Below are 26,692 nucleotides of genomic sequence, written 5' to 3' on the forward strand. Positions count from 1 at the left end.
AGATCCAATTAATCATCTTGGATCTATTTCAGTCTGGATCCATCTTCTGATCCATTCATAAGGTCAATTAATTCAATTTCTGAACTCAAATACGTCTAACATCTGAGATTCAATTTCACTCCTTAGGGTTCTGATCCAGATCCAAGATTCAGTTCCATTCTCTGAGTCAGATCTAAGATCCAAATCCAAAAAATCCTAATTTTTATTATGAATTTGGCATTTTTCCATTTTTAAATTCTTCAGAAATTCATATTCAGGGTTCGATTCTCATTTTTGAACCAATTTTTCATTCAGATTGAGATCCAGATCCAATCTTTTTCAAAACTTCAAATCCAGATCCTTTTTAAAAATCATTTTTTATTCTAATTTCAAAATCAATCTTTGGATTTTCAAATTCAAATCCACCATTTTGCAAAAATCCTTTGAAAAATACCCTGGATCTAGTTCAAAATTTAGTTTGGATTTTGAAATATCAAAATGGATCTAGATCCATTATCAAAATCCAATTTTTATTCAAAATCAATTTGGGAATTTCAAATTCAAAATCAAAATCCAATTTTTATCCCAAATTTCAAAATAATCTTTGAATTTCAAAATTCAAAATCAGTATTTTTGTAAAATTTCTCAAAACTCAATCTGGATCTGGTTTTTGCACAATTTGGATTTCATAAATCAAGATTGGATTTTTGAAATCCAATTATTTCTAGAATCCCCTTTTCATTTCTCATATTTTATTTCTCCTTTTATCTTAATTTCAAAATAAAAAATCAAAAATATTATTTTTAAAGAGGAGTACCACTTGGCATTTTCAAGATTCAAAATCAAAATTTGTTTTTTCAATAAATCTTTAAAAACCTTTTTACTTTTAAAATTACACATGGGCATCACTTGCCAAGTGATGCCATGTGTCAAATTTTCAAAAGAAGGTCCACTTTGCCTATCTACACAATTAAAAAATGACACACATGGAGGGTGCCATGTGTCAAAGTATTTTCACAAAGGACACTTTTGCCAATTTAACAAAGTAATAATCCCACATAGGGATTGGATCCATTTTTATAGTTTTGATCCATTCAATTTGCTATTAACTTTGTGCATTTTTATTCTAGCCATTTAGAATTGGGATTTCATCTTCAATAGATCAAATTTCATATTCTATGGGCAAAATCAATTTCAATTTATGCTCCAATGCTTTTAATTTCATTTTAGATGTATTTATTTTTTATTTTACATCATTTTTATATGATCTAGAATGATAGATCTCACATTTTGATCATTGGATCAATTCACTTATGAGATTCTATTCCATTCAATTATGTTGAGATGATATTTTCAATTCTGGTCCATTTTTTATTTAATCATTCACATATAATTAGGTCTTATTTTGATCTAATTTTTTATGACATCTTTATGCATATGTTCTCGGGATCTTCACCAAAAATTAGATCAATTTGAGTTGATTTGATCCCTCAAAAAATCAGGATTCGGACCCTGTCATTTGGTCTCGCCCAAATTTGACCCAAAATTAGATCAACTTGTTTGAGTAATTGCTCCCTAACCAGAGATGATTTTTCAAATTGATAAAAAGGGATGTTTCCAGCATTGAGTCTAGTTTGTTTGATGATATTTTTATGCCCAATTTTGGTTAAAAATCACAGCCCTGTTATACTGTGTCACTTTTAGGGTATGGTTTTTAGCCCATTTTGTTAGAATCATATCTCGCTAATGGGAGATCATTTTTGAGATCTGTAAAAGATATTTTCTTCATCTGAATGTCTAGTTCATTTCAGTAAAATTTTATCCATATATATGAAATAATTTTATTTCTTTTGAATTTTAAGCCAGAACCCTGCCTCTTTGCAATCTCAGGCATTGCTTAGGCCCAAGACCAACTTGTTGCATTCATATCTCCTTAATAAGAGATTATTTTACAAATCTTTAAAAAAAAGTTTTATCCTTAAAATGCCATTTTTTATAAACTTTTATTAATTTTTCATCTATCATTCGGATAAAAAACCAGAGCCTTATCGATTTTCTTTCACAGGCTTTTACAGGTTTTTGGCCAATTTGATTAGATTGGATCTCCCCAATGGGAGATCATATTCTAAATCTGTAAATTGGAGATTTCTTCTCTAAATGTCTAGTTTATCTTCATATTTTCAGCAATTTCTACGAAATTTGTATATCTGATTCTGATAAAAAAATTAGAACACTGTCATTTTGCCTCATTAAGCATTTCTTAAATTTTATTTCAACTTGTTTGGATGTGTCTTCTCTAATGAAAATTTATTTTTAAAATATGTAAAAAGGATTTTCTTTCATTTTAAGTCTAGCTCATCCATATAAAATTTCATAAATTTCTATGGTCATTTGACTATTCATTCATTTCATTTTCCAAAACCAATTTTGCAAAAGACATCTTTGTTAAAATAAAGTTAAATTTGGCATTTTAATAACTTTAAATTCAATTCTCAAATACAATTAATGTATTTCATGAATTGAAAATTATTTTTATCAAGTTATAATGCCTTAATTTCATTTTAAACAAAATTTGGAGTTTATTTGCTTTTTATTTCAATTATTTTCAATATATTTTCATAAAAACTTCAATTTCAGGTTTAAATTCATTTTGCATTCAAGTTTTAAAATAGATTTATATGTTTTAAACCCCAATTTTAAAAATATAAAACTCCAAAAATATGTTTTGAAATATTTTTGCAAAGTCCATGCATCACTTGCATTTTATTTGATTTTTTCTTTATTTTTTGGGGCATAAAAAGCCTAATCTTGGATTTTTCATCATTTTTTTTATAATTAAAGAAAATCCATAAATGCCTACATTTATTTCTAACATATTTTTTTATTTTGTAGAATTTTCTTTTTCTTTATTTTTCATTTATTGTAATTCATTCTAGGGTTGTAATAATGTCATTAATGCGAATTTTTACTTTTATGCTTAGTTTAGAATGAATAAGCATATAAATCAATTCCATATTAATTTCTTGTATTTTATTTATTTCTAAATACACTATAGAAACATGAATGACACATGCACCATTTAATAATGAATGAATAAAGCTAAGTAAAGCTTATATTTACGACCCTAGTCAGAATACGAATAATACTTAGAGTTATTATTCCTTATTAAATAAAAATTTGACCTACACTTTTAGGTCATTTTCAAAAATCATTATTTATTTTATAAATAATTCTTTTTTCTTCCTTTATTTGAATTAAAATAAAAAGTAATTCAAAATGTATTTGTAGCCCTAGTCATGAATATGTTAAAAAATAAATTTATTTTAATTCTATAAAGGCAATTTTTTTATTAGAATTTTAAATAAAGATTAATTTAAAGTATATTTGTAGCCCTAGTCATGAATATATGAAAATTAATCTTGTTTTAATTCTATAAAGTAGGAAACTTTCATTAAAATTCAAATAATTTTTTTCAAAAAAATAACATATTCATCATTTAATATAAAATTGCATCATTTTTTAAAATTATTTTAAGTTTCAAATTTCCAAGTGATTTTCAAAATGATTTTCAAAAAACAATTTTCATTTCGAAATTCAAAGACATTTTTAAAATTTTCATTATCAATTTCATTTTTCAATTTCATTTTCAATTTTATTCAATTTTCATTTCTATTTCAAATATCTGTTTTCAATTTCCTATTCAAATCTCAAAATTTGATTTTTATTTTTATTTCTAACTTTTAATTTTTCGAATTCTAAATTTCAACTTTTAATTTCATTTTAATTTCAAGTATCAAATTCAATTTTCTATTTCTTTTAAAATTTCAAATTTTGAATTTTATTTTCATTTCAAATCCAAATACGAATTCTAAATTTTTCATTTTTTGAAATTCAAATTTCAACTTTGAATTTCATTTCAACTTCAAATATCAATATCAATTTTTTATTTCTTTCAAATTTTGAATTCCAAATTCCAAATTTTGAATTTCATTTTCAAATTTAAATGTCAATTTCAAATTTTCTAATTTTCAAATTTCTATTCTTAATTTAATTCTTGATTTTTAATTAAATTTCAAATTTCATTTTGAATTTCCAATTCTAAATTCCAATTTCATTTCCAAAATTTCAATTTCAATTTTTAATTTTCAAAATCAATTACATTTTCAAATTCAAATTTCAAATTTAAATTCAAAGTTCAATTTTAAATTCCAATTTCAATTCTGAATTCTGATTTTCAATTTCAAATTTTAAATTCCAAATTCAAATTTAAAATTCAATTTCTAATGTCAATTCTCAATTGAAATATTAACTCCAAAATCGATTTTCAATCAATTCAGGTTTCAAAACTTGACTTTGAATTCCATTTCAAAACCTTCAATTTTATTTTTTTTCACTTTCGATTTAGAATTCAACTTCGAATTCCGTTTCAAAGTTGAATTCAATTTTGAAACTCGAACTCAATTCAACTTTAAGTTTTTCAATTCAAATCAAATCCAACTTCAAGTTTTCAAATCAAACTCAATTTCAATTTTCTAAATTCAAGTTCAAATTCTTCCATTTCTTAGAGGATATTTTAAACCCATTTTAAAGTCACTATGAAAATTAGATCTTTGAAATCCTTTCAAAAGCATACATATTTTTCGAAGTTCAAAATCATAGCACAAACCTGATTCAATGTGTATTTAGGACTTAGAATAAATTCTTTGACAAATTTAGGCAATGTAAAAGCATAAATTCGATCTTTGGTTCAATTATCTCTGGTAAAGGCGCAAGGAACGGTTGAACCTCGTACTGACGAGCGAGCCCCGTCTCTCCATTTTTTTGCAAATTTCAAAAACGGAGGAGAGTTATTTCAAAATCTTTTTCCAAAGGCCAAGTGAGACCCTGCAAGAGTTTTCTCTTTCCCTAAAAAAGAAAAAAGAAATTTTTTGCAACGTTCACAAGGACCCTCACCCACTTCACCCTAACGGATTAGTGATCGGCAGGGTCTTCCGTACAAGGCTTCTTATGATGCCATCCCAATGCTAGTGTGATGGTTATTATTGTAAGCGAATTCTGCCAATGCTAGGTGTGAATCCCGATCACCTTTTCATTCTAACATACAAACTCTTAGCATATCTTCAAGAGTCTGTATGGTTCGCTCAGATTGCCCATCAGTTTGGGGATAAAATATTGTACTGAACTTGAGTTTCGTCCACAGGGCTCTCTGCAGCTGCTCCCAGAAGTGAGGTGAATTTCAGGTCACAGTCAGAGATAATAGATATCGCCACTCCATAGAGTCTGACGATTTTTCGAATATATAGCTTTGTCAATTTTTTTGTTGAATATCTTGTGTTAATTGGCAGGAAGTGAGCAGACTTGGTAAGTCTATCCACAATCACCTATATTGAATCATGTTGTCTCTTGGATCAAGGTAATCCTATGATGAAATCCATCGTAATGTCCTTCTATTTCCATTATAGAATTTCAATCTGTTGCATCATACCGCCAAGTCACTAATATTCTATTTTGACTTGCTGGCAGGTTAAACACTTTGAGACAAAAGTAACCACATCCCTCTTCATACCTCTCCACCAGTATTTTCTCTATAAATCATGGAACATCTTTATACCTCTAGGGTGGACAGTGTACTTGCTACTGTGCGCTTCCTGGAGTATCTCTTCTCTTAGCTTAGGGTTATTTGAGACCCATAGCCTTTCTTCTATCCATATACCTCCATCTTCTTTCAAGTATAAGAAAGTATCATCTTTTTCAGCTCTTGTTTTCAGTTCGATGTACTGGTGATCTTTGAATTGTTTGGCTACTATACGATCAAGGATCTCAAGCTGCATTGTCAGACTTGACAATTGAATCTTGCCGGGATAAAAAAGAAATGACTTTCAGTTGACGAAATCTTTCATCAACTTCTATTATCCTACGAGGCTGGTAAGAGTGTTGACAGCCTTGCGACTAAGGGCATCGACTACGACATTTGCCTTTCTAGGGTAATAGAAAAACGTAAATTCATAGTCCAAGAATTTTAGGCATCGTCGTTGTCGCATATTTAAATTTTTTTTAAAGAAAAGGTATTTTAAGCTTTTATGGTCCTACATGACCTCAAACTTCTCTTTATATAGGTAGTATCACCAAATTTTAAGTACAAAAGCTACCGTGGCAATATCCAAGTCGTTAGTTGAATAGTTTTTTTCATGGATCCTTAATTGTCATGACGCATATGCAATCACTTTTTCGTGCTGCATCAACACGCAACCCAGACCCGTTTCTTAGGCATCAGTGTAAACCATGAAGCCTCATTGACCAAAAGGTAAGACAAGGACATGGGCCGTAGTAAGCCTCTGTTTCAGAATCTCAAAACATTCCTTACATTGGTCGTTTCATTCAAACTTAACTCCCTTTTTTAACAATTTTGTTATGGATAAGGCAATTCAGAAAAAGTCTTGTATGAACTTTCGATAGTATCTGACAATGCCTAAGAAGTTGCGAACATCTCTGATATTCTCTAGCTGCTTCCAATTTAACAACTTCTACTTTTGCAGGATCTATCGCTATTTCATCATTAGAGATTACATGACCAAGGAACATCACTTTATCTAGCAAAAAAATCACAATTTGAAAACTCGGCATAGAGCTAATTATCTCGAAGAGTCTTCAAAACAATTTTCAAGTACTCCATGTGTTGTTCCTTATTTTTTGAATAAACGAGAATATCATCTATGAAAATAATGACAAAGGTGTTTAGATAGGGCTTGAGTATTCTGTTCATCAGGTCCATAAAAGAAGCAGGCACATTAGTGAGTTCGAAAGGCATTACTATGAACCCAAAATTGTCATATCTTGTTCTTAAGGTTGTCTTGGGCATTACTATGAACCCATGATGATACCTAGACCTGGGGTTGATCTTAGAGAATACTCTCATTATTCTGAGTTGATCAAATAAATCCTTAATCCGAGGCAACGAATATTTGTTCTTGATGGTTGCCTGGTTTAGCATCCTATAATCGATGCATAAACATAAGGATTTGTCTTTCTTCTTTATAAATAGCACGAGTGCTCCCCACGGTGACACACTCGGATAAATGAATCCTTGTTTCATCAGTTCTTCCAACTGACACTTTAGCTCACTGAGTTCTACTGACACCATACGATAAGGGGCTTTTAAAATTGGTGCAGTTACTGGTAATGATTGAATTCTAAATTCAACCTCACGAAGTGGTGGGAGTCCTGGCAGCTCGTTAGAAAACACATCGGGAAACTCCCTCACCACTTTCAAACTCTTAAGTGGTGTGACAACTAGTCATTCTGCTGAGAGACTCATTAGGAAGGCTACACAACCTTTCCTAAGTCACTTTTGTGCCTTTAGTGCTGATATGACTCATTTCTGTGGGACAAGTTTAGATAACTGGTATTCCACCCTAGGTAATCCCGATCGAGATAGTATGACATTGCCCTCACGACACAAAATCTTAGCATGGTTCTGGGCTAACCAATTCATCCTTAGAATGATGTCATACTACATCATATCGAGTAGGACGGCATTAGTAGGTAAATATTGTCCAACTATCTCTATATCAAGGTTCTTCACACATCTGATGCATTTGGTGTGTGAACCTAGTGGATTGTATACTTCTATCAATTTATCAACCAGTTCCACCGAGACGTGGAGTTATTTGGTGAAATCATCGAAGATAAAAGTATGAGTAGCATCACAATCAAACAAGACGTAAGCGGCATGTTCATTAACAGGTACAATGCCTTCAATTAGGTCACCATTTGCTACTTGTTCAGTAGCTACATCATACATACAACCTAATGCAGGTCTTTATTCTACTCTAGGTGGCGGTCATTGAAACTGAGGGTGTTGTTATGCTCGTTGAGAGGGTTTGTCAGATCCAGTGTTCCTCTTCAGATTATCTGCAGCCTTCTTGGTGCAATCCCTCACATAGTGGCCTACTTTGCCATAATAAAGGCAACCACCCATGTCACGAGGACACGATCTTTCAGGGTGGTTCGTGCGGCACTTCTGACAGTTAAAGTTATACTGTTGGCTAGGTTGAACCGCTTATTCCCTTGATGGCAGCCTCACGACCTACGGAGCAGAGTTCTTTTTTTATAACTTTCTCTTACGAAATGGTGGTCGTGATCCTTGCCTACCCGAAAACGTCCTCTTTTGGTTTTCATTATTCGATACTGGCCTCTTCCCTACGATTACCTTTGATCGCTCCCAGTTAATTTGGATCTTTGAAGATGCCGCCACAGCAGCTTGAAAAGTCTAGGGCATGCTAGTTATTATACGAGACCGTAGCCCTTCCCATAGTCCATTTATATATTTGGCGATCCTCTTCTGGTTAGTCTCAAATAACTGAGAGCAGTACCGCTCAAGATTTTGAAATTTGGTGGTATAGTCGATAAGACTCATATCACCTTATTTTAATTCTAGAAACCCCATCTTTTTCTTGTTTATAGAGTGCAACAGGAAGTAGTTGTCCATAAATTTTCTTCGAAAATCATCCCAATGGATGACTTTATATTGTGAGAACTGGATGATCTTTGTGGTATCCCAACACTTTCGTGCGTAATCCTTCATACATGCCGAAGTTGGTCTTTCTGTCCTCTGACACTCCCAATACAAGGAATGCACATTCTGTTTCCTCGATCCAGCTTTCTGCAAGTTTTGGATCGGCTCTACCAGCAAAGACTGGTGAGTCAAGTTTGAAAAACTTCTCATATGTGGTTCCTTCTGAACTCTCGTTGCGAGGCTGGGCCAGTTCTTGACTCGTCTCATGAATAGCGGTCACAAATTTGTTAAGAGTTTCCAACAGGAACTTCTGCATGTAGGATTCTTCGCTTGCCATGGTTTTCCTCATCGTAGGAGTAATTTATCTAATCACATACAATAATGTAGTTTAGTTTCATGATGCATATAGGGAAATAAAATTTATTTACTTGTATATATATATATTGCATCACAATAAGCATACATTGCCTTTAAATACAAGTGTCATGCCACACTGACAGACATTGGTGACGAAAAAACCATACACATGAGTCTGTTGTCTCCAAACATAACCAGTTTCTAAGAACTGAGTTTCTTTTTCAACATAAATAGCCTCAAATAGGTTCGTTGATCACCACATCGCCTTGGCTTATGCGCAGTTGGAGTTAGCTTAGGCGGCACTTCCGCACTTTCAAGTGAGCCATCATGAGTACTTCACCTCTTTTGGGTGGAAAACAAACTCCGACACTTCGGCCGTTACGAGTCTAGTTGTACAATAGTATTTCATATGAGCATGTATATGACACCATCACTTTGGATCGACTACTTGATGCATATAGATGCAACGAGCACTTGACCTAGTCAAGGCACAACAACTACTTTGGCACACTGGCCCTTACGAGTAGGGTGCCCTTACCAGCAAAGGTAGAACAAGCCATTATGGCAGGGTTCCGACAACAGAGGCATCATCATGCCATTCAGGCAAGTATTTTGCCAAACATTTTGGCAGCACTTCCTCTGATTAATTAAGAAAGCGTGATGACCCTTTCTACTTTGTAGAAAGTACTTGCCAGAATTTTGGCTGCACCTCCTCTGTATAATAGAGTATGTGCTATGCCCTTTCTAAGTTTGGTTGAGCTTCTTTTAGAAATTTTTGCAGCACTTCCTCTCTTTAACGTAGAAAGTGTGCGTTCTTTTGAGCTTCGTGAGCATCTTTTTAAAAAATTCGGCAGTACTTCCTCTTTTTGACGAAGAAAATACTACGCTTAACTCAGAAAATAGATGTACACCATTGTACATACTTCACATCTATTGAGGTTCATTGAAACCTTAGGCCTTATCTAGGCCATGCACAAGTGACTTAGGTTTTTACAAAAAAGCAATTTTGCACAAAGGCGAAGCCTTTGCAATAGGGGTTTCTTTTGTCAATCAGAATCTTGATTGAGAAGCGGTATATGAAATCACATTGGTGATAAGAGTTGATCTTCATTTGAATGCTCATTTATGTGCAACCATATGTAATATAAGCAGGAGCCTGAGTTATATAGTGTGACGGCATAAATGAAAGATATTTAATGTTCGACAGAAGAAACCAAACTAAATAACTTACAGAAAACAAATACATATATATTTGCAGAAAGTAGAAGCCTTTGCATCGTTCGATGCAAAGACAATCTTAAATGCATAAAGTAAATTGCAGAAAGCAGAAGCCTTGGCATCATTCAACGCAATGACAATCTTAAATGTATAAAGTAAATTGCAGAAAGCAGAAGCCTTGGCATCATTCAACGCAATGACAATCTTAAATGTATAAAGTAAATTGCAGAAAGCAGGAGCCTTGGCATCGTTTGACATGACGATAATCTTAAATACATAAGCAAATACACACACACACACACACACACACACACACACACACACACACACACACACACACACACACACATATATATATATATTAAAAATAGTATATGCAAGAACCAATATCCAATAATAGTCACAAGGATACGCACGTGAATACTGAAGTATCGCAGAGGGCGTGAACAAATAACTAGGACTAGATACTATTTTTAAGAATGCATATATTATGTATTCAACATAAATATGTAGATAGCCGTAAGACACACGCGTGAACACCGAAATGTTCTAGAGGGCATAAACTAAGGACTAGGGTCAGATACATTTTTTAGTAAGATATACAATATATACTACACCACAATAATTAGCAAACACTTGATAGAGAGATATCGACAAGCAAACTTACTCTCTAACAGGTAAAAAGTTGCTTCAATTATGCTTAGCCTGCTTTGAAACTAGTTTCGGCTAAACTGAGTTCAAACCTTTTTTAGAAAGGCTAAACTAGGTCGGCTGAGTTTGACCTAGTTGAGAAAAAGAAAGAGCATGTCAAGCTGCTAAGACCAAGTGATTTGGACTAAACTGAGTTCAGTCCAAGTCAACTAGTTTAGGTGGGTTCATACTTAACTCAAGTAGGCTAGGTCTAGGTTAGGTGAGTTAGACCTAGGCTAAGACCAAAAGCGATTAACTTGATTAACTTGATTAAGCTTGACTAGACCTAGTTGGGATCAAGCTAGGTCAAGCAGGCTCAGGCTAAGTCAAGACCAGGTCAGGTAGGCTTAGGTGGGATAGGCTAGGTAGGGGAGGTTTTAGAGAGAAGCAAGTAGAGAGAGAGAAGGGGGTTCAAATTTTCAAATGGGGGAGGGGTCCTATTTATAGGTTAAGGATTCTAATGGATAAGCCATATCCTTTTAAAAGGATAAGGCTTGCCCCATTTACCTTTTTGCCCTTGCTTTTCCGAATAAGGTCAGGAGGTTTCTTTTGGTGTGGGGCCCACTTAGAATTTTTATGAGATATTTTATGGATTCCATCAGATATTTTCTAAAGAATATTTATGTGGGGTCTGCCAACATTTTTGTGGGTTCCGCAATTTTTTTTGAGATTTTGCCAAATTTTCTCGAAAAATTTTAAGTACACCATCCTCTTCATATCAACGAAACTAAGAAAGTTGGCTTGTACAAATCTGCTAATTTTACTCAGGAGGAAAGTTATGGCTCCCTGACTGTTTGAGAATATATTTGCAATAATATGAATGTCATAAGTATAATTGGTTTGTTAAAATATATTTGTTTCGCATTTCGGGTTCATATGATATTTTCACATAAAAATGCCTCGTGAATTTATTCAGAATATTTGCTGAAAAATTATGTGTCTTACAATATACGTCATAAATATAATTGGTTCATTAAAATCTATCTGTTTCATATTTCAGATTCATATGTTATTTTCACATAAAATACCTCGTAGATTTATTCAAAATTTTTGCTGAAAAATTATGGGTCTTACACATCTGGTTTTGGATTTATCCTCATAGTCATTGTCCTCTAGGAAACCGTTTCTTGATGACATACCTAATCTTAGAAATTTATCAAGTGAATTTTGATGTCATATATGAATAAGCACAATAGACCGCTCATGGGTTCAAAGGACACTATTTGGGCACAAGCATTTATGTATTAAAGCACAAGATTATCAGCCAGCACTTTGTGGTACCAACACAAATCAATTGAGATGACCCTACACAATGCCCTATACCAATTTGCCTCTATCAAGATTGTCTATTACTACTGAGGTTAGACTCCCCTGGCTGTCTGTTGCTCATCATCGGCTTGCTTCTTGGAACACTTCTAGATGTAATTACCCATTTTTTCATGGTAGATACATGCACTCGTATCATGAGGGCACATCCATCCACTATGGAAATGATGGTACTTTTGGCACCTTTGATTCAGCTATGATTGAGACATGGTTTCTTTATGTTGCTTATGCTTCTTGGCAGAAGGTGAGAGATTCTTTTCATCTAAATCCTTATTATAGGTACTCCTCTAGACTCCAGTCTGTGGTACGAACTTTGTCGGCTGAAGTTTCTGTGTCTCCACCCAGTCACCCTCAATCAAAGTGACTGCTGAAGGTTGTCCCCCATCGTCCTCATAGCCTCAGCTTGCTGGCCCACAACACTCGTTAGGTCGCTCAGAGCATCCATAACATTATTGAATTTGGCTGCCCATGTCATTTAATCGGACCAAAAGTAATCAAACTAAGGTCCACAATCATGCATACTAAGTGATGTCCCTAACACTATTTCTAAGTGCTCGATTTCACACATGTATTCATAGCATACATGAGAATATTTTAATTCAATCAATTTAGTTGGGGTATACTTACAGTGTAATGTCGATGTTGGACGAGCTTTGAATCATTTTTTCCTAATCTTGATCTGATACCAAAGCGGTAACACCCCAAAATTTTCAACTTTAAAAACATAGAATTTTGACCCTTTTTTTTTAAATAACACATCGAATATAATTGAGTTTTAAAAAGTCAGACAATTCTTGCGGGTTACAGAAATAAAATAATTGCATGAGGCTGGACCCAATTCCTATTAGAATCAAATTCATCCCTAACTCAACGAGGTCAATAACCTCGATGTTCTGGTTCATTGCGACACCTGAAATACAGGGCTTTAGCCTCTGCCCATTGACCTTGAATCTCCCGCTCGTTCTAGGGTCCAGGATATCAACTACTCCATGGGAAAATATCGCCTGAATTATAAATGGGCCAACACATCTTGACTTAGGCTTCCCTGAAAAAAGTTGGAGTCGTGAATTAAATAGCCAAACTTTATGTCCAGGCTCGAAATGCTTCCTCAAGATATGCTTGTCATGAAAGTTCTTGGTTTGAGCTTTATAAATTTTGGCACTCTCGTTCGTGATATGAGGTTATGATTGGAATGAATGCGATAATGAACTAGGTGAATGAAACACCACACCTACGTAGAAAACTTAAAAATGATTACAAAATTGTTATCCAATATTTGACTAGAATGAATGCATTGGCATACTAGTGAGAGAAATGTCACACCTACTTAGTCTTTTTGTTGATAATATTATGAATACAATATGTGGGAGAAATATCTCGAGTTATTCATGTAGTACTCTTAACAGAATTTTGAGGATGAAATTCTTTTAAGGCGGTAATCATGTAAGACCTGTAATTTTTTAGCAAACATTCTGAATAAATACATGAGGTATTTTGTGTAAAAATAGCATATAAACCCGAAATGCAAAAAGAATAGATTTCAACGAACTAATTATACTTATGACATTCGTATCCTCGTAAATATATGCTCAATCAGTTAGGGAGCCATAACTTTCTCCCTGAGTAAAATTAGGAGATTTCAACGAGCCAACTTTCTTAGTTTTGTCGATACAAAGAAAATGACGTACTCACATTTTTACAAAAAATATCGAAAAAAACCTTGAAAATCCATGAGACCCACAAAAATATCCGGTAGGTCCCACAAAAATATCTCACCAAAAATATCTTATGGGCCCCACACAAATATCCTATGAAATTAATTAGGTGGGCTCGAGAGGAATATAGAAGTCATTTTGTTGCTTTATGCCCAAGTTTGAGTCTTGGATCAAGTAAGGGGTTTTGGATGAGACCCAGACCCTATGTGGATCCAAGATCTACATTTTTTGTTATAAATAAGAGGAGACCCTCTCATTTTTAGAAAAAATTTAGCCCTCCCTCTCTCTTATCTTTCTCTCTCTAAAACCTTCCCTACCTAGCTTAGCCCACCTGAGCCCACTTAACCTAGCTTGAGTCTTCCTGATCTGCTTCAGTTGGTCAAGACTCACTTGACCTACCAGGTTAGATTTCCTCTCTCTTTTTTTTTGGTCTTAGCTTAGGTCAGACCCACTTGACCTAGACTTAGCCTAGTTAGGGTAGGCTTGGACCTACTTAACCCAGTTTGGACATGACCCCTTGGTTCTAATGGCTTGAGCTTTTAAACCCTTTCATTGCCTAAACCTAACCCATCTGACTAAACTTAACCTAGTTGAGGTAGGTTCGAACCTAGTTGGACCTAAGCTAGGTCTAAACCGGTTCTTAGTTTAAACTTTATCGGATCATCGTTTCGTTGAAAGCTGCAAGAGACACTCTTAGTTATGACCATACCGAACATAAAGGATGTGCTAGCCATGACTTAGGAGTGCCCCAACCACCTCGTTGGAGCACCGTCACATATCTTGGTAGGCTTGCACATTAATGAGTGCCAAGATTCTACTTTTTCGATATATACGTATATGCTTTCGGCATATAAAATATATATATATATATATATATATATATATATATATATATATATATATATATATATATATATATATATATATATTATATATATATATATATATATATATATATATATTCTTATGCTTTTAAGATTGCCATCGCGTCGAACGATGCCAAGGTTTCTATTTTTCGCATTATATATATATATATATATATATATATATATATATATATATATATATATATATATATATATATATATATATATATATATATATATATATATATATATATATATATATATATATATATATATATGCTTATGCTTTTAAGATTGTCGTCGCGTCGAATGATATCAAAGCTCTTGCTTTTTGCATACTACATATATATGTATTTGCTTATGCTTTTAAGATTGTCGTCGCATTGAACGATGCCAAGGCTCTTGCTTTCTGCAATTTGCTTATGCATTTAAGATTGTCATCATGTCGAATGATGCCAAAGCTCTTGCTTTCTACAAATATATATGTATTTGCTTTCTGCAAGTTATTTAGTTTGGTTTCCCCTATCGAACATTAAATGGCTCATTCCACCTTCGCCTATAACAACACCCTACTCGTAAGGGTCGATGCCCCAGAGTAGGTGTTGCGCCTTGGCTAGGCCAAGTGCTCGTTGCGGCTATATATGCCAAACAATCAATCTTGGGCTAAGGATGGCAGTGGATCGGGGCAAGAGTGGAGGGACAATGTCTCCACCTTAGGAAGTGCTCTAACCAGGTCCATTGTTTAGAGCAACGGAAGCCCCCATGCACCAGTGAGATTTGATCCTGGGCTAGGGATGGCAGTGGACCAAGGCAGGGGGGGGGGGGGACAATGTCTCCACCCCCGTCCCGTATCAAAAATTTTCCCTCCATTCCCGCATTCATCTCCGCACGGTTTTGATTTTAACCTTCATCCCCGGTCAATTCTTCATTTTATATCCTCCATCTCCCGTCTAAATGGGGCGAGGTGAGGCGGGACCCCGTTTCCTCTATCCTTCCACCGTTGTCACCTTCTGTCATTAGAGGAAGGAGAGAAGAGAAATGGGAGCTCACGAGGAAGGAGAGGAGAGATTCGAGAAAGAGTTTTATGTTAGGATTATATATATATATATATATATATATATATATATATATATATATATATATATATAAGATTTTATAATATGTATAAGGGTATAATAGAATTTTTTTTAACAAGGATCAGGGAATGGGTGGGGCGGGGATAAGAGTAAGTCCATCCCCGCCCCCATCCTCAGTCCATTCCCTGTTTTATGTCCTCCGGCAAGGCCCCATTCCCCCCGGTCCACTGCCAATCCCTATCCTGGGCCTTCTGCTTGACACAGGATCTTGCTGACCACATGGTCGCGGTGGTCTGGGAAGTGCTATATTAGTAATGCAAAGTTCTGTAGCAAAAAAATAAAATAAAAATAAACCTGCAGAAAAGGATCCCTTTCATGGAGGATTAGCACTTGTCACAGTATATGAGAGTGGCAGAGGCTTTTACAATCTGCTATAGGATCTCCCCTGACAGACCTTTGCAGTTTGTTCATGAGACTCTTCACTGCATAAACTTCATTTTTTTGACAAAAGAATGGGCAGGATTTGTTTTCGTGCTAACGTCTTTAGTAACAATGGGAGATCAAGATGATAAAAAAACGTTTAGAAATTACCGGCACAGCACGTTCGCTTTGGTTACAGGCAGGATGAGCTTCAGAAAAAGTTGGTCATGTGGTCAGTCTTGTGACCAACTTTCTAAAGTTTTCACGAAGGAGCATTCTCAAAGTGAGAATCACAATCACAACTTGCTGCTAATGTTTTGTAAAAAACTTGAGAAAGGCTGTGATTGTAATTTACATTTACAGGATGTTGAGACAAATCTAATTTCCACAGGGCGCTGCAAACGTGAAACCTTGAGAATGCGTGCACTGTCGTGCTCTAATGCTCGTGCAGTGTGGAACTCGCAGAACAGGCTAAAGAAAAATTTCGACGGAAGTAGATGCATTTTTGTCAGCAGCAGTTGCACCAATTCTACCACGAGTATTTGGACAGATTGTTGGAATATGGTACCTCCATAAATACTCCCATCATTTTAGTAAAGAAGGATATGACCAGGTGATTTGTAAGGTTTGTATGAGCTTTGTTGTAAAAATGCACTTTTTCTACCACAGGTCAACCGTAAGTTATTGAACTGTGAATGCACATAAATAGTATGAAGTTACAAATGAATCACAAGCTTTAAATACATGAATACATCCTTTTCCAGTTCAGGCAACAACTAACCTTTCTTCCCAACTAAATGAATACATATATAAATATTTTTCCATCCCCTTAAATCCTTCAGCAAGAAAAATACTAAAAAGAATGCAGTACCTACTAATTACACAGAATCAACCAATTAAAAAAAATGAAAAACGGACATCTGTGACAATATGTCTGATCTGAACGGACACGGAATGTAAGATTCTACAAAGCAAATGCAAACTGCAGCAATACAAGTCAAGTGGAGGCCCCGGCCGAGATAGCAGAAGCCTGACCAATAGTCAGGGGCAGGTCTTGGGCTTGAGCCTCCACTCGGTCCTTCCTCTCACAATCTCAGCCCCATCTTCTAGCCGCAGCAAGTGGGTGCACTCCATGCCTTCGCCCTTAACCGATACGCTGGTCAGAGATTGCAGACTGCTGTCACGCACACATTCACGCCTGTACTCAAGCGTCATCCCAGATAGGTCGTGGCTCTCCAAAATTGACATCGGAGCACTCTACAAAAAGCAACCAAAAATACCAATAAATAATATGCACACACGGGCACACAACACACACACATACACACAGAGCTCAGAACAAGCAGATAAGTGGTACTTGCAAATAGAAAAATGTCCCCAAGTTCATGGTTAAACACGCAAGAACTGAAGATGCAACGCTCAAGGAGAAGCAGATAATCAACTTGAAATGTTTCCAGAGTTCAGCAGGCAAATAAAAAATGAACTTTGAGTGCGTCAACACTTCCTTAAGATGCAACAAATGCGATTGTCAAGTGATATAGAAACTAAAAGTATGAAAAATCCAATTGAGATGGTTACCTCAAGTATCCAGCCTATGTATTTGACATTGTTAACATGCTGGTTGACATCCAAATCATACCAACGCGGCTGCAATTTTAGAGAGAAAAAGCCATGTCAAAGCCAGATTCTGAGGTTATCCAAATATGCTCATAACATGATGGATACAAATTGATGTAAAATCAAACTGACTTGGAATGACTATATCTTGCTAAATCAAGCCATGTCATGTCCAGAGCCGTGCCCAGTCATTCTGATCTTTCTTTGACAAAAAAACATGTCTCGCAATCAATTCTCAGGCATGGATGGACCACAATCAGAACACTGTACCTTATGGAGATCACAGTGATTTTAGGAGGAAACCATGTCAACTTTGTAAATCCTACTCACCATTAAGCCAGTTCGAACATGACCTGCAGTTGCGTCATCTAGCTTGGGTAGTTTCCTGCCATCCTCATCAATGATAGGTGCATCTTTGACAAAATAAGACCCTATTTCTCCCCTCACTTCGTCCGGAATCTTTGATAATTTCCTTGTTTTTTTATTCATCATCACCCAGACACTGAACAAACAACAAAACTAATTTAGATGATTGTGTACAGATCAGAAGACCTAGCGCATTGTCTCTTAATTAAATTGTGAGTGAATAGCAATTATTTGTTGTGCCATCTGTAGCAGCCACATAACAAATTTAACCATAGTAATTTGGCCAATTTTACAATAGCACGAGTGGAGCAATTGCTACAATATCACTATAACCAATATAGTGCAAGAGCCAATATAACCTGGTTTGTCGAGAATTCAAACATGCAGGAGCACAATCAACAAATATGAGAGCAGATCAGGTCAGGGTATCCCTGACGGATTACCATCATGGATCTCTAAGATGCCTTTCATGTAAATAATGAAAGGCACTTGGACACTCACGGATGGATTGCCTGTCTTCTAGATGGGCCCCACAATTTATTTCAGAAGAATTCATGCTCAAAATGATTGGCATCTAGATCATGCAAAATAAATGGCTGAGCGCACAGCAAAAAACAATGTTCTGATGCCATTCATCTCATTGATGAACAACATCCAAGAGACTCTCACGATAATTCCGTCGGGGGTACCACTAGCCCGATCCTCTATGGGAGGCCTTTTCAGTTCTCTATGACAACTCTGACATCTAGCTGCTGAAACCCCACCCTAAATAATTAAGAAAAGAAGAAATATCAGACCTAGTAGCTTTTGTCACAGTTTCACCAGTCCGACAGTCACGTACAAGCCAATCACGCCGCATGCCATTCTTCCCTGATGCACCAACCCAAGTGTCCACTTCAACAATATCACCCCTGAAAGATATGAAGGTAAATTAAACCATTTGAAATAAAGCAAACAAAATATCTTCATCTATATGTCAAAGGCACTAAAGCTTGTGATTCATTAGAAAAAGACAAAGTATGCCAAAGTAAATTTCTATCGCCTGCATGCACAATCTATAAGGAGTCTCCTTTTCCTTTTTACTTTTAATGAAAAATTTACAAGAATATTTTTACCAATGAAATTCCAGAATCATATCGCACAAATGTAGCTAATTCTTCCATCACTATCAGTAAAAATAAATCAAGTAAATCTGACTTTATGGCAATTATTAAGGAAGATTTAACAAAAGATTCCTATCTAGAAAAAAGAATGCTTTGTGTGATAATTATTGATACTTACACAATTTATGATGGAAATTCTTATAAGAAGATAAATACTACACAGTCATGCTTAGCATGCTATTTATGATACCAGTTGCAAATAAAAATTTAACAGAAGAAAACCACTTCCTACATATTTCAAATACAGATATTTTTTGGTTCAAATATAGTTAGACCCGTAAGACTGCAACCAAAACATTCAGATTACAGTTAAAGAGTGTCATGTTTTCATGGAGAACTAGCAAAGTAGAAGAAATCCTCTACATGTAATTTCAAAGCATCCACATAAATTAGGGAAAAAGGGAAGAAGAAAAGATGCAAAACAGAGTGATGCAAAGAGTAGTACCAGTATACTATACACATACTTTCCCAACTCATTTATCAAGAAGGTTCTATCAACTATGTAAGCTTGTTGATCCTTTATGGCACATCTCCACATATGCCACCCCTAGCACTTATAAAGCAGCATAAACATACATAATAGAATTTTTATGTGCATAGACATTTTAACTTATACCAGCAGAACAAGAACAGGCACTGCACTCAAGACAACTCATCTACAATTAGCATACAACAACAACAACAACAACTACGCCTTCATCCCAAAACAATTGGGGTCAGCGATATGAACCAAAAAAGAAATTCATTTTGGGTCTTCCACATGAATCCTTCTCCTCCAATCATTTCTATCCAATGTCATGTCCTCGATGAGGTTCAAAGCATTCATATTATTTCCTATCATCTCCATCCATGTCTTCCTAGGCCTACCCCGACCTCTTTTAACTAATATATTTTCCCATTTCTCCAACCTTCTAACTGGAGCATCATTAGGCCTTCGCCGAATATGTCCAAACCACCGTAAACGATTCTCTCGCATCTTATTTTCAATGGGTGCAACACCTACCTTCTTACGTATCTCTTCGTTCCGAATCTTATCTTTTATTGTATTTCCACACATCCATCTAAGCATCCGCATCTCAGCTACACTCATTTTTTGAATATGATGTCTCTTGGCAGCCCAACATTCCGTACCATATAGTAAAGCGGGTCTAATAGTCGTCCTATAAAACTTTCCCTTCAACCGCAATGGCATTCTACGATCGCACAGCACTCCAGTAGCACTTTTCCATTTCATTCACCCAACCTTTATCCTATGATTTACATCTCCATCAATTTCTCCATACTTTTGAATGATGGATCCCAAATATTTGAAATAATCATTCACCGGTATATCTTGCTCACCAAGCTTCACTACACTCCCATCACTACTTCGTTGCTTACTAAACCGACATTCCATATATTCAGTCTTACTCTTACTCAACTTAAAACCTCTAGCTTCCAATGTCTGTCTCCATAATTCTAACTTAGCATTAACCCCAGCTTTAGACTCATCAATCAAAACAATATCATCAGCAAACAACATACACCACGGTACATTTTCTTGAATTGATCTCGTAAGCTCATCCATCACTATCGCAAATAGGAAAGGGCTTAAAGCAGATCCTTGATGTAACCCAACCGTTATCGGAAAATTGGTTGTCACCCCTCCACAAGTGCGGACATTGGTTACTACTCCTTCATACATATCTTTAATTATACTAATGTACTTGAGAGAAACACCTTTCTTCATCATTGTCCACCAGAGAACGTCCCTAGGTACTCTATCGTATGCCTTCTCTAAATCAATAAAAACCATATGCAAATCTTTGTTCCTCTCTCTATATCTTTCAATAAGTTGTCTAAGAAGATGTATAGCTTCCATAGTTGATCTTCCAGGCATAAAACCAAATTGATTCTCCGATATCATGACAACCTTCCTCAACCTAGACTCAATCACCCTCTCCCAAAGTTTCATAGTATGACTCATGAGTTTTATACCACGATAGTTTGTGCAATCTTGTATATCACCCTTATTCTTATATAAAGGCACCAAAGTACTCTTCCTCCACTCATTAGGCATCTTATTTGTTCGCCAAATCAAGTTAAAAAGATTTGTCAACCATTCTAAACCTTTCTCTCCTAAGCATTTCCAAGCCTCGATAGGTATACCATCTGGGCCAACTGCCCTTCTTGATTTCATTTTCTTCAAAGCCTCTGCAATCTCTTTCTTTTGAATCTTGCGCATGAAGTCACGATTTATCTCATGAAAAGGAATGGAGAAGTCTCCAAGATCTTGAGCATGACTATCATTAAATAGCTTATCAAAATAATCTTTCCATCTCTCCTTAATCTCCTCATCTTTGACTAAAACCCTTTGCGTTTCATCTTTGATACATCTAACCATACCCAAATCCTTCGATTTCCTATCTCTCATCTTTGCAAGCCTATAAATATCCTTCTCGCCTTCTTTGGTATCCAACTTGTCATAAACCTCCTTATATACCTTAGCCCTCGCGTTTCGAACAACTTTTTTAGCTTCCTTCTTTGCTATCATATACTTCTTCAAATTCTCATTATCACGACTCTTACTTAGATTTCTATAACACTCTCTTTTAACCTTAATAGCTAATTTGACATCCTCGTTCCACCACGATGTATCCTTACCTAGTGGTGCACCGCCTTTAGACTCACCCAATACCTCCTTAGCTACTTTTCTCATACCACCCGCTATCTTATTCCACATTGATTCTGAATCCTCCTCGAGACACCAATCAACTTCCTTAACTACCTGCTCTACAAACATTCCTTGTTTAGCTCCTTTCAGTGCCCACCACTTAATTCTAGGATCTATCCTATGTCTATCCTAGGATCATCTACAATTAGCATGATCCAGAAAATCTTTACATGTGGGAAAATAAACTGCTTCAAATGCAGTATAGGGATAGAAATATTTATGCCACAAGTGATCTCATAGATGTACCATTGTTGACTTTCCAAATCAAGTATGATATCTGGACAAAAACTACATACTGTCAGCAATGATGAAAACCCAGGCATCTTGATGATCAGGAGAGCCTGTATACACGGACTTTGTGGCACAAGCTCCAGCTTTCAATCAATTGAATGCTTTAAAGATGGAAACTATATCAAATAAAGTTTATGAATTCAGAACTAGATAAAAAACCTAGATACATACCAAGATGGGTATCGATCAACAACAATCTGCATCCGTGTAACAACCCATATCAAATCTCTCCTAGACATCTCAGGCGTTGAACCAAATCCATCTCCCAAAAGTCCAGCACACTTCACATGGTTAAGAGCTGTTTCCTATTTGATTGGGAGCATCATTCAATCAACATGAAAAGGATACACGAAAAAATCTGAAATTTCTAATCATTGTTTTTCTTCTTAGCTCTTACCTGTAAATGATTCAGTAAGGTTTCTATAGATGCCGTCTGATCTGCTCCAATCTCATAAGACCTAATAGGAAAATTCTGCCTAAAAGCGAACCCATCATGAACAATTCTTCCCAAACCAAATGCATCCATCAACATATCTGGCCTCCTCGGCTTCCAATCAAAACTGATCCACTGCTTCTCTGCAGCCAAAAATATTGCTGTTATAGCAGCAAGCAAGACGCTCCAGTCCGGCAATTGATTGATAATTGTCTTTGCTTGTGGTGACGGGGATGAATATGAGGGTACCTCGTCATACTCCACAGCTTTTAATCCGAAGTCCTTTCCACTGTCCGATGTTGTGAGAGCCACCTTGCTACCGTTGATCTTTGGAGCAGCACTAGCATTTGACTTCACCTGAATTCCAACACCACCCGGCTTTCGTCTGATCCCACGTGCATCCAGATTGTCAGGACCACCTGCAAGCACGGCTTTGGGATTTGAACGGTGAGGATCCGATGAAAACAAGGCCGAAGCAGCGGCAAAAATGGCAGCAGCAGCAGCGACAACCATCGTTTTTGTGTCAAGATTCAGCTCAGAGCGAAAGCATGGAATTGCAGCGTACTCGATCAGTATTACCCCCCACCCCCTGGCCTGCTTCACATTAAGAGAAATTTATCTGCCTTGGAGTTCTGCAAATAGCTAGAGAGCATTTCCGAGTACTGACTAAAAACAATACCTCTGATCACCTGCAACCAAAAAAAAAAAACTAAAAAAATGAATATAATGATCTTAGAAGAACAATGCAAAACACCTAAAACTCCCCCACAAAGAAGAAAACAATTAGAGAAAGAGAGAGATCAGCAAAAGGATTAGCTGATTCTTCGAAAAATTGCAACCAGGAATTTTAAAAACAGTACATTTTGTTAAGAACAGATCGGAAGAAAATCAGCAACTTTTAAGAGCGGATTTTTTTTTTATCAGAACTAAAAAAGAAAGAAACGAAAATCAAAATCTTTGAGAATAAAAATGAAAGAACGTTTATTTACAATTAAACAAAAAGAAATCAACAAATAGAACCGATCATGTGAACCTTGTTTTTTTTCTTCATATTTCTGAATTTTTTAATGAGAGAAAAACTTCAACAAAAGACTTACGGATAGTAAAAAAACATAAATTTTCTTTTCCATACGATTTCTAATTTTTTTCTTCTGGAAATACGAAAAGAAAACATGATACGGGTTCTCCAGTATCAATAAGAAAATAATCAAGATATACAAAACCTAAAATGTAAGAAAAAAAGAAAATCATGAAGACATAAGATACATACAAGTTAACAAAGGCGAGTATTTTGAAAAAATGAAAAAGGAAAAGAAAGGCGGGATGAATTTGAAAACGTGCCTGTTTTTTAAACTAATTTCATAAAAAAAACGCATCTTTCGTTTGCTTTCGAACTTAGACAGCGGAAGATAACCAAAAAATGTAAGGAAAGAACGAAAAAAGGAAAAAAAGAAAAAAAGAAAAAAAAAGGAAAAAAGAAAAAAAGAAAAAAAGAAAAAAAGAAAAAAAGAAAAAAGAAAAAGACTTTTTTTAGGGCCGAAAAAACTCTAAGTCGTCTAAAACAAGAAGAAAACGAAGAATCCAAACGCCTTTAATCCCAGAATTTTCGGACCAAGGATCAGAAGAAACAAGTACGCAAATCAGAATTAAAAATCCGAAATTTTCAAGAGAAATCCATAAGAAAAACTATAAAAAAAAGAGACGAGAGAATAAAAAACCGTACCTCTTTCTTCTTCCGTCGTCCCTCTTATTGGTTTTCCTCCTGGCTTAGATCGATCGAGAAAGAGAGAACGAAGATCTTCCTTTTTCCCTTTTTTTTGCGGTTTGCTTCTTTACATTTCCTTCCGTAGCAGCCAATCCGCTTTACGCCTTTCAAGAAAGAGAGAAAGGAAAATGCAGAGAGCAAATGAAGGACTTAGGGATAGTTTTCTCCAGATAAAAGAGAAGAGGAAAGGGAACCCCGAAGAAGACGACGAAGGAAGGAGACTTTAGAAAAAAAAAAGGTGAAGGGAAAGAAGGGCCTAGAAAAACAGGGGCTTCCAGATAGACAACAGAGAGGAGAGAGCGTGCTTCCCTCTCTCTCTCTCTCTCTCTCTCTCTCTCTCTCTCTCTCTCTCGTGTTGGATGGCAGTTGTTCGCTGGCCTGGACCCCCTTTTATACCATCTTTTTTTAATAAATCCCCCCCCCCCTCTCTCTTTCCTCGAACCCTCTGAAGGAGGAAGCAGATCAGGTGATGCTGAAAATGAGCATTTTTGCTCATGCTGACATCGTGGCCATCCGATTTGCATTTTAAAAATCTCAAAAGTCAATAAAACCACGTGGCATTCATCCAAAATGCAAACAGACGGTCACGATGTCCGAATGAGCAAAAACGCTCATTTTCAGCATGACCTGATCTGCTTCCTCTGAAGGATGAGTGGTTTAAAAATGGCCCGCAATTTTTTTATCTTAATATATCTACAGTGCTTTTCAAAATGTTGAAATGATTTTCATATTTTCTGTCTCAACGGGAATCAATGTAAATAAGCACTGAATCTCAAATCCTTCCTGAGCAAATATTACAGTAAAATAAACAGTTGAATTGTTGGGATTGCAAGCAATCAGGTTAAGATTTAAATCCTACTGTTCCTAGCTTTGAAACAATACTTTTTTCTTTTCTTTTTTAAACGAGTCAGTTTCACTTTAGCTCAAAAAGTCTAAAGCTAAAGTATTACTTCCAGTTATGAAAGAAAGTACTCGGGGTGGCAGTGGACCCGGGGACGACGGGGATGAAGGTTAAAATTTATTCAGGTGGGAAGATTGAGGCAGGGATGAACTTATGCTTTCTCTCGCCCTGTCCCGTCCATCCCCCCTTTTCCCAATCCTTTAAGGGATCACTGTAGACCGAGGGGAAACAGGGTTCCGCCCTGCCTCACCCCCCGTTTGGACCGGGGATGGAGGACATGAAACGGGGATGAAGGGGGTGGAGGTTAAAATCCATCCCCGTACAGGAATGGAGGCGGGGATGAAGGTTCAGATTTTGAAATGAGGGCTGGGAGTGAAGACCTTGTCCCCCGGCTTCGGTCCACTGCCATCCCTAGAAAGTACCCCTTTATATATATATATATATATATATATATATATTACCACTCTCCGTACCCATTTCTGGCAACTATGAATTGGACAATGATATCCAACATCAGATGTGTAAGGAGAGTTATGCTATAAGCATGTATAAAAATGGACTAAGCCCTTCTCTTCTACCATCCATGATGACACATTTCTAATAAACTTTTGATATACAAACTTCCAATCTTACATCTTAGGCAACCGTTCGATGAAATAAAAAAGAAAGCATGCAATTCATACACCAGCAATCATGTCTTAGTAGCAATTGCCTCGGGCGTTATAAACTTATTATCCTCTACGCCCCCATAAATTTTATAAGTCAGCTATGACGAATTAAAGAACCCAGCAGCCACATGGATCATTGATGTCCCTGGACATGCAATTATTATTATTATTATTATTATTTGATGACAAGGAGCCCTCACCAAGAACCAGGTCATTTAACAGGCTCGTTCCCCCGCAAGGTAAACTTCGGGTGGAGTCATCAAGGCCCTTACAGAACCCACACCAGTTGAAGGAACCAGCACACTGGTGGGATTCGAACCTGGGACAAAAGGGTAAGCAGTCACATGGATGCCCCTGGATATGCGGGGATGAAGGTTCAGATTTTGAAATGGGGCTGGGAGTGGAGACCTTGTCCCCCCGCTTAGGTCCACTGCCATCCCTAGAAAGTACCCCTTTATATATATATATATATAGCCACAGGACACCACTGACCACATGGGGATACCACCTCGGTAGTCATGAACATATAATCTTCATATTTGGTGAAACTTTAAAAAATTATCCAAAAATTTTAATTATTAATTTAGAAGAAGATGGAGGCCATGATGAACTA

General features: G+C 36.0%; 1 protein-coding gene across 1 annotated transcript; it reads right to left on the reverse strand.

Annotated features, from left to right (window-relative positions):
* Positions 1-16,868: 16,868 nt before the first annotated feature.
* Positions 16,869-24,871, reverse strand: LOC149830026 (palmitoyl-acyl carrier protein thioesterase, chloroplastic-like). Its single transcript, XM_090016264.1, has 7 exons — positions 24,469-24,871; positions 22,710-23,434; positions 22,484-22,617; positions 18,943-19,056; positions 18,110-18,281; positions 17,741-17,809; positions 16,869-17,419 (listed from the first exon to the last, which is right to left on the reverse strand). Exons 2-7 carry the CDS (start codon positions 23,256-23,258, stop codon positions 17,204-17,206), a joined length of 1,254 nt encoding a protein of 417 aa, XP_089872390.1. The 5' UTR covers positions 23,259-23,434; positions 24,469-24,871; the 3' UTR covers positions 16,869-17,203.
* Positions 24,872-26,692: the final 1,821 nt, after the last annotated feature.

The sequence above is a fragment of the Nuphar pumila genome, chromosome 8 (assembly GCF_984573655.1).
Source record: "Nuphar pumila chromosome 8, dmNupPumi1.hap1.1, whole genome shotgun sequence".
In the NCBI taxonomy this organism is placed as follows: Eukaryota; Viridiplantae; Streptophyta; class Magnoliopsida; order Nymphaeales; family Nymphaeaceae; genus Nuphar; species Nuphar pumila.

Coding starts and splice junctions, on each gene's coding strand:
- LOC149830026 (XM_090016264.1), bottom strand. CDS start 23,258: ATGGTTGTCGCTGCTGCTGCTGCCATTTTTGCCGCTGCTTCGGCCTTG. Junction 18,282..18,942: donor ACTGTGACAAAAGCTACTAG/GTCTGATATTTC, acceptor TTGTTTGTTCAG/TGTCTGGGTGATGATGAATA. Junction 17,810..18,109: donor ATGTTCGAACTGGCTTAATG/GTGAGTAGGATT, acceptor CTAAAATTGCAG/CCGCGTTGGTATGATTTGGA.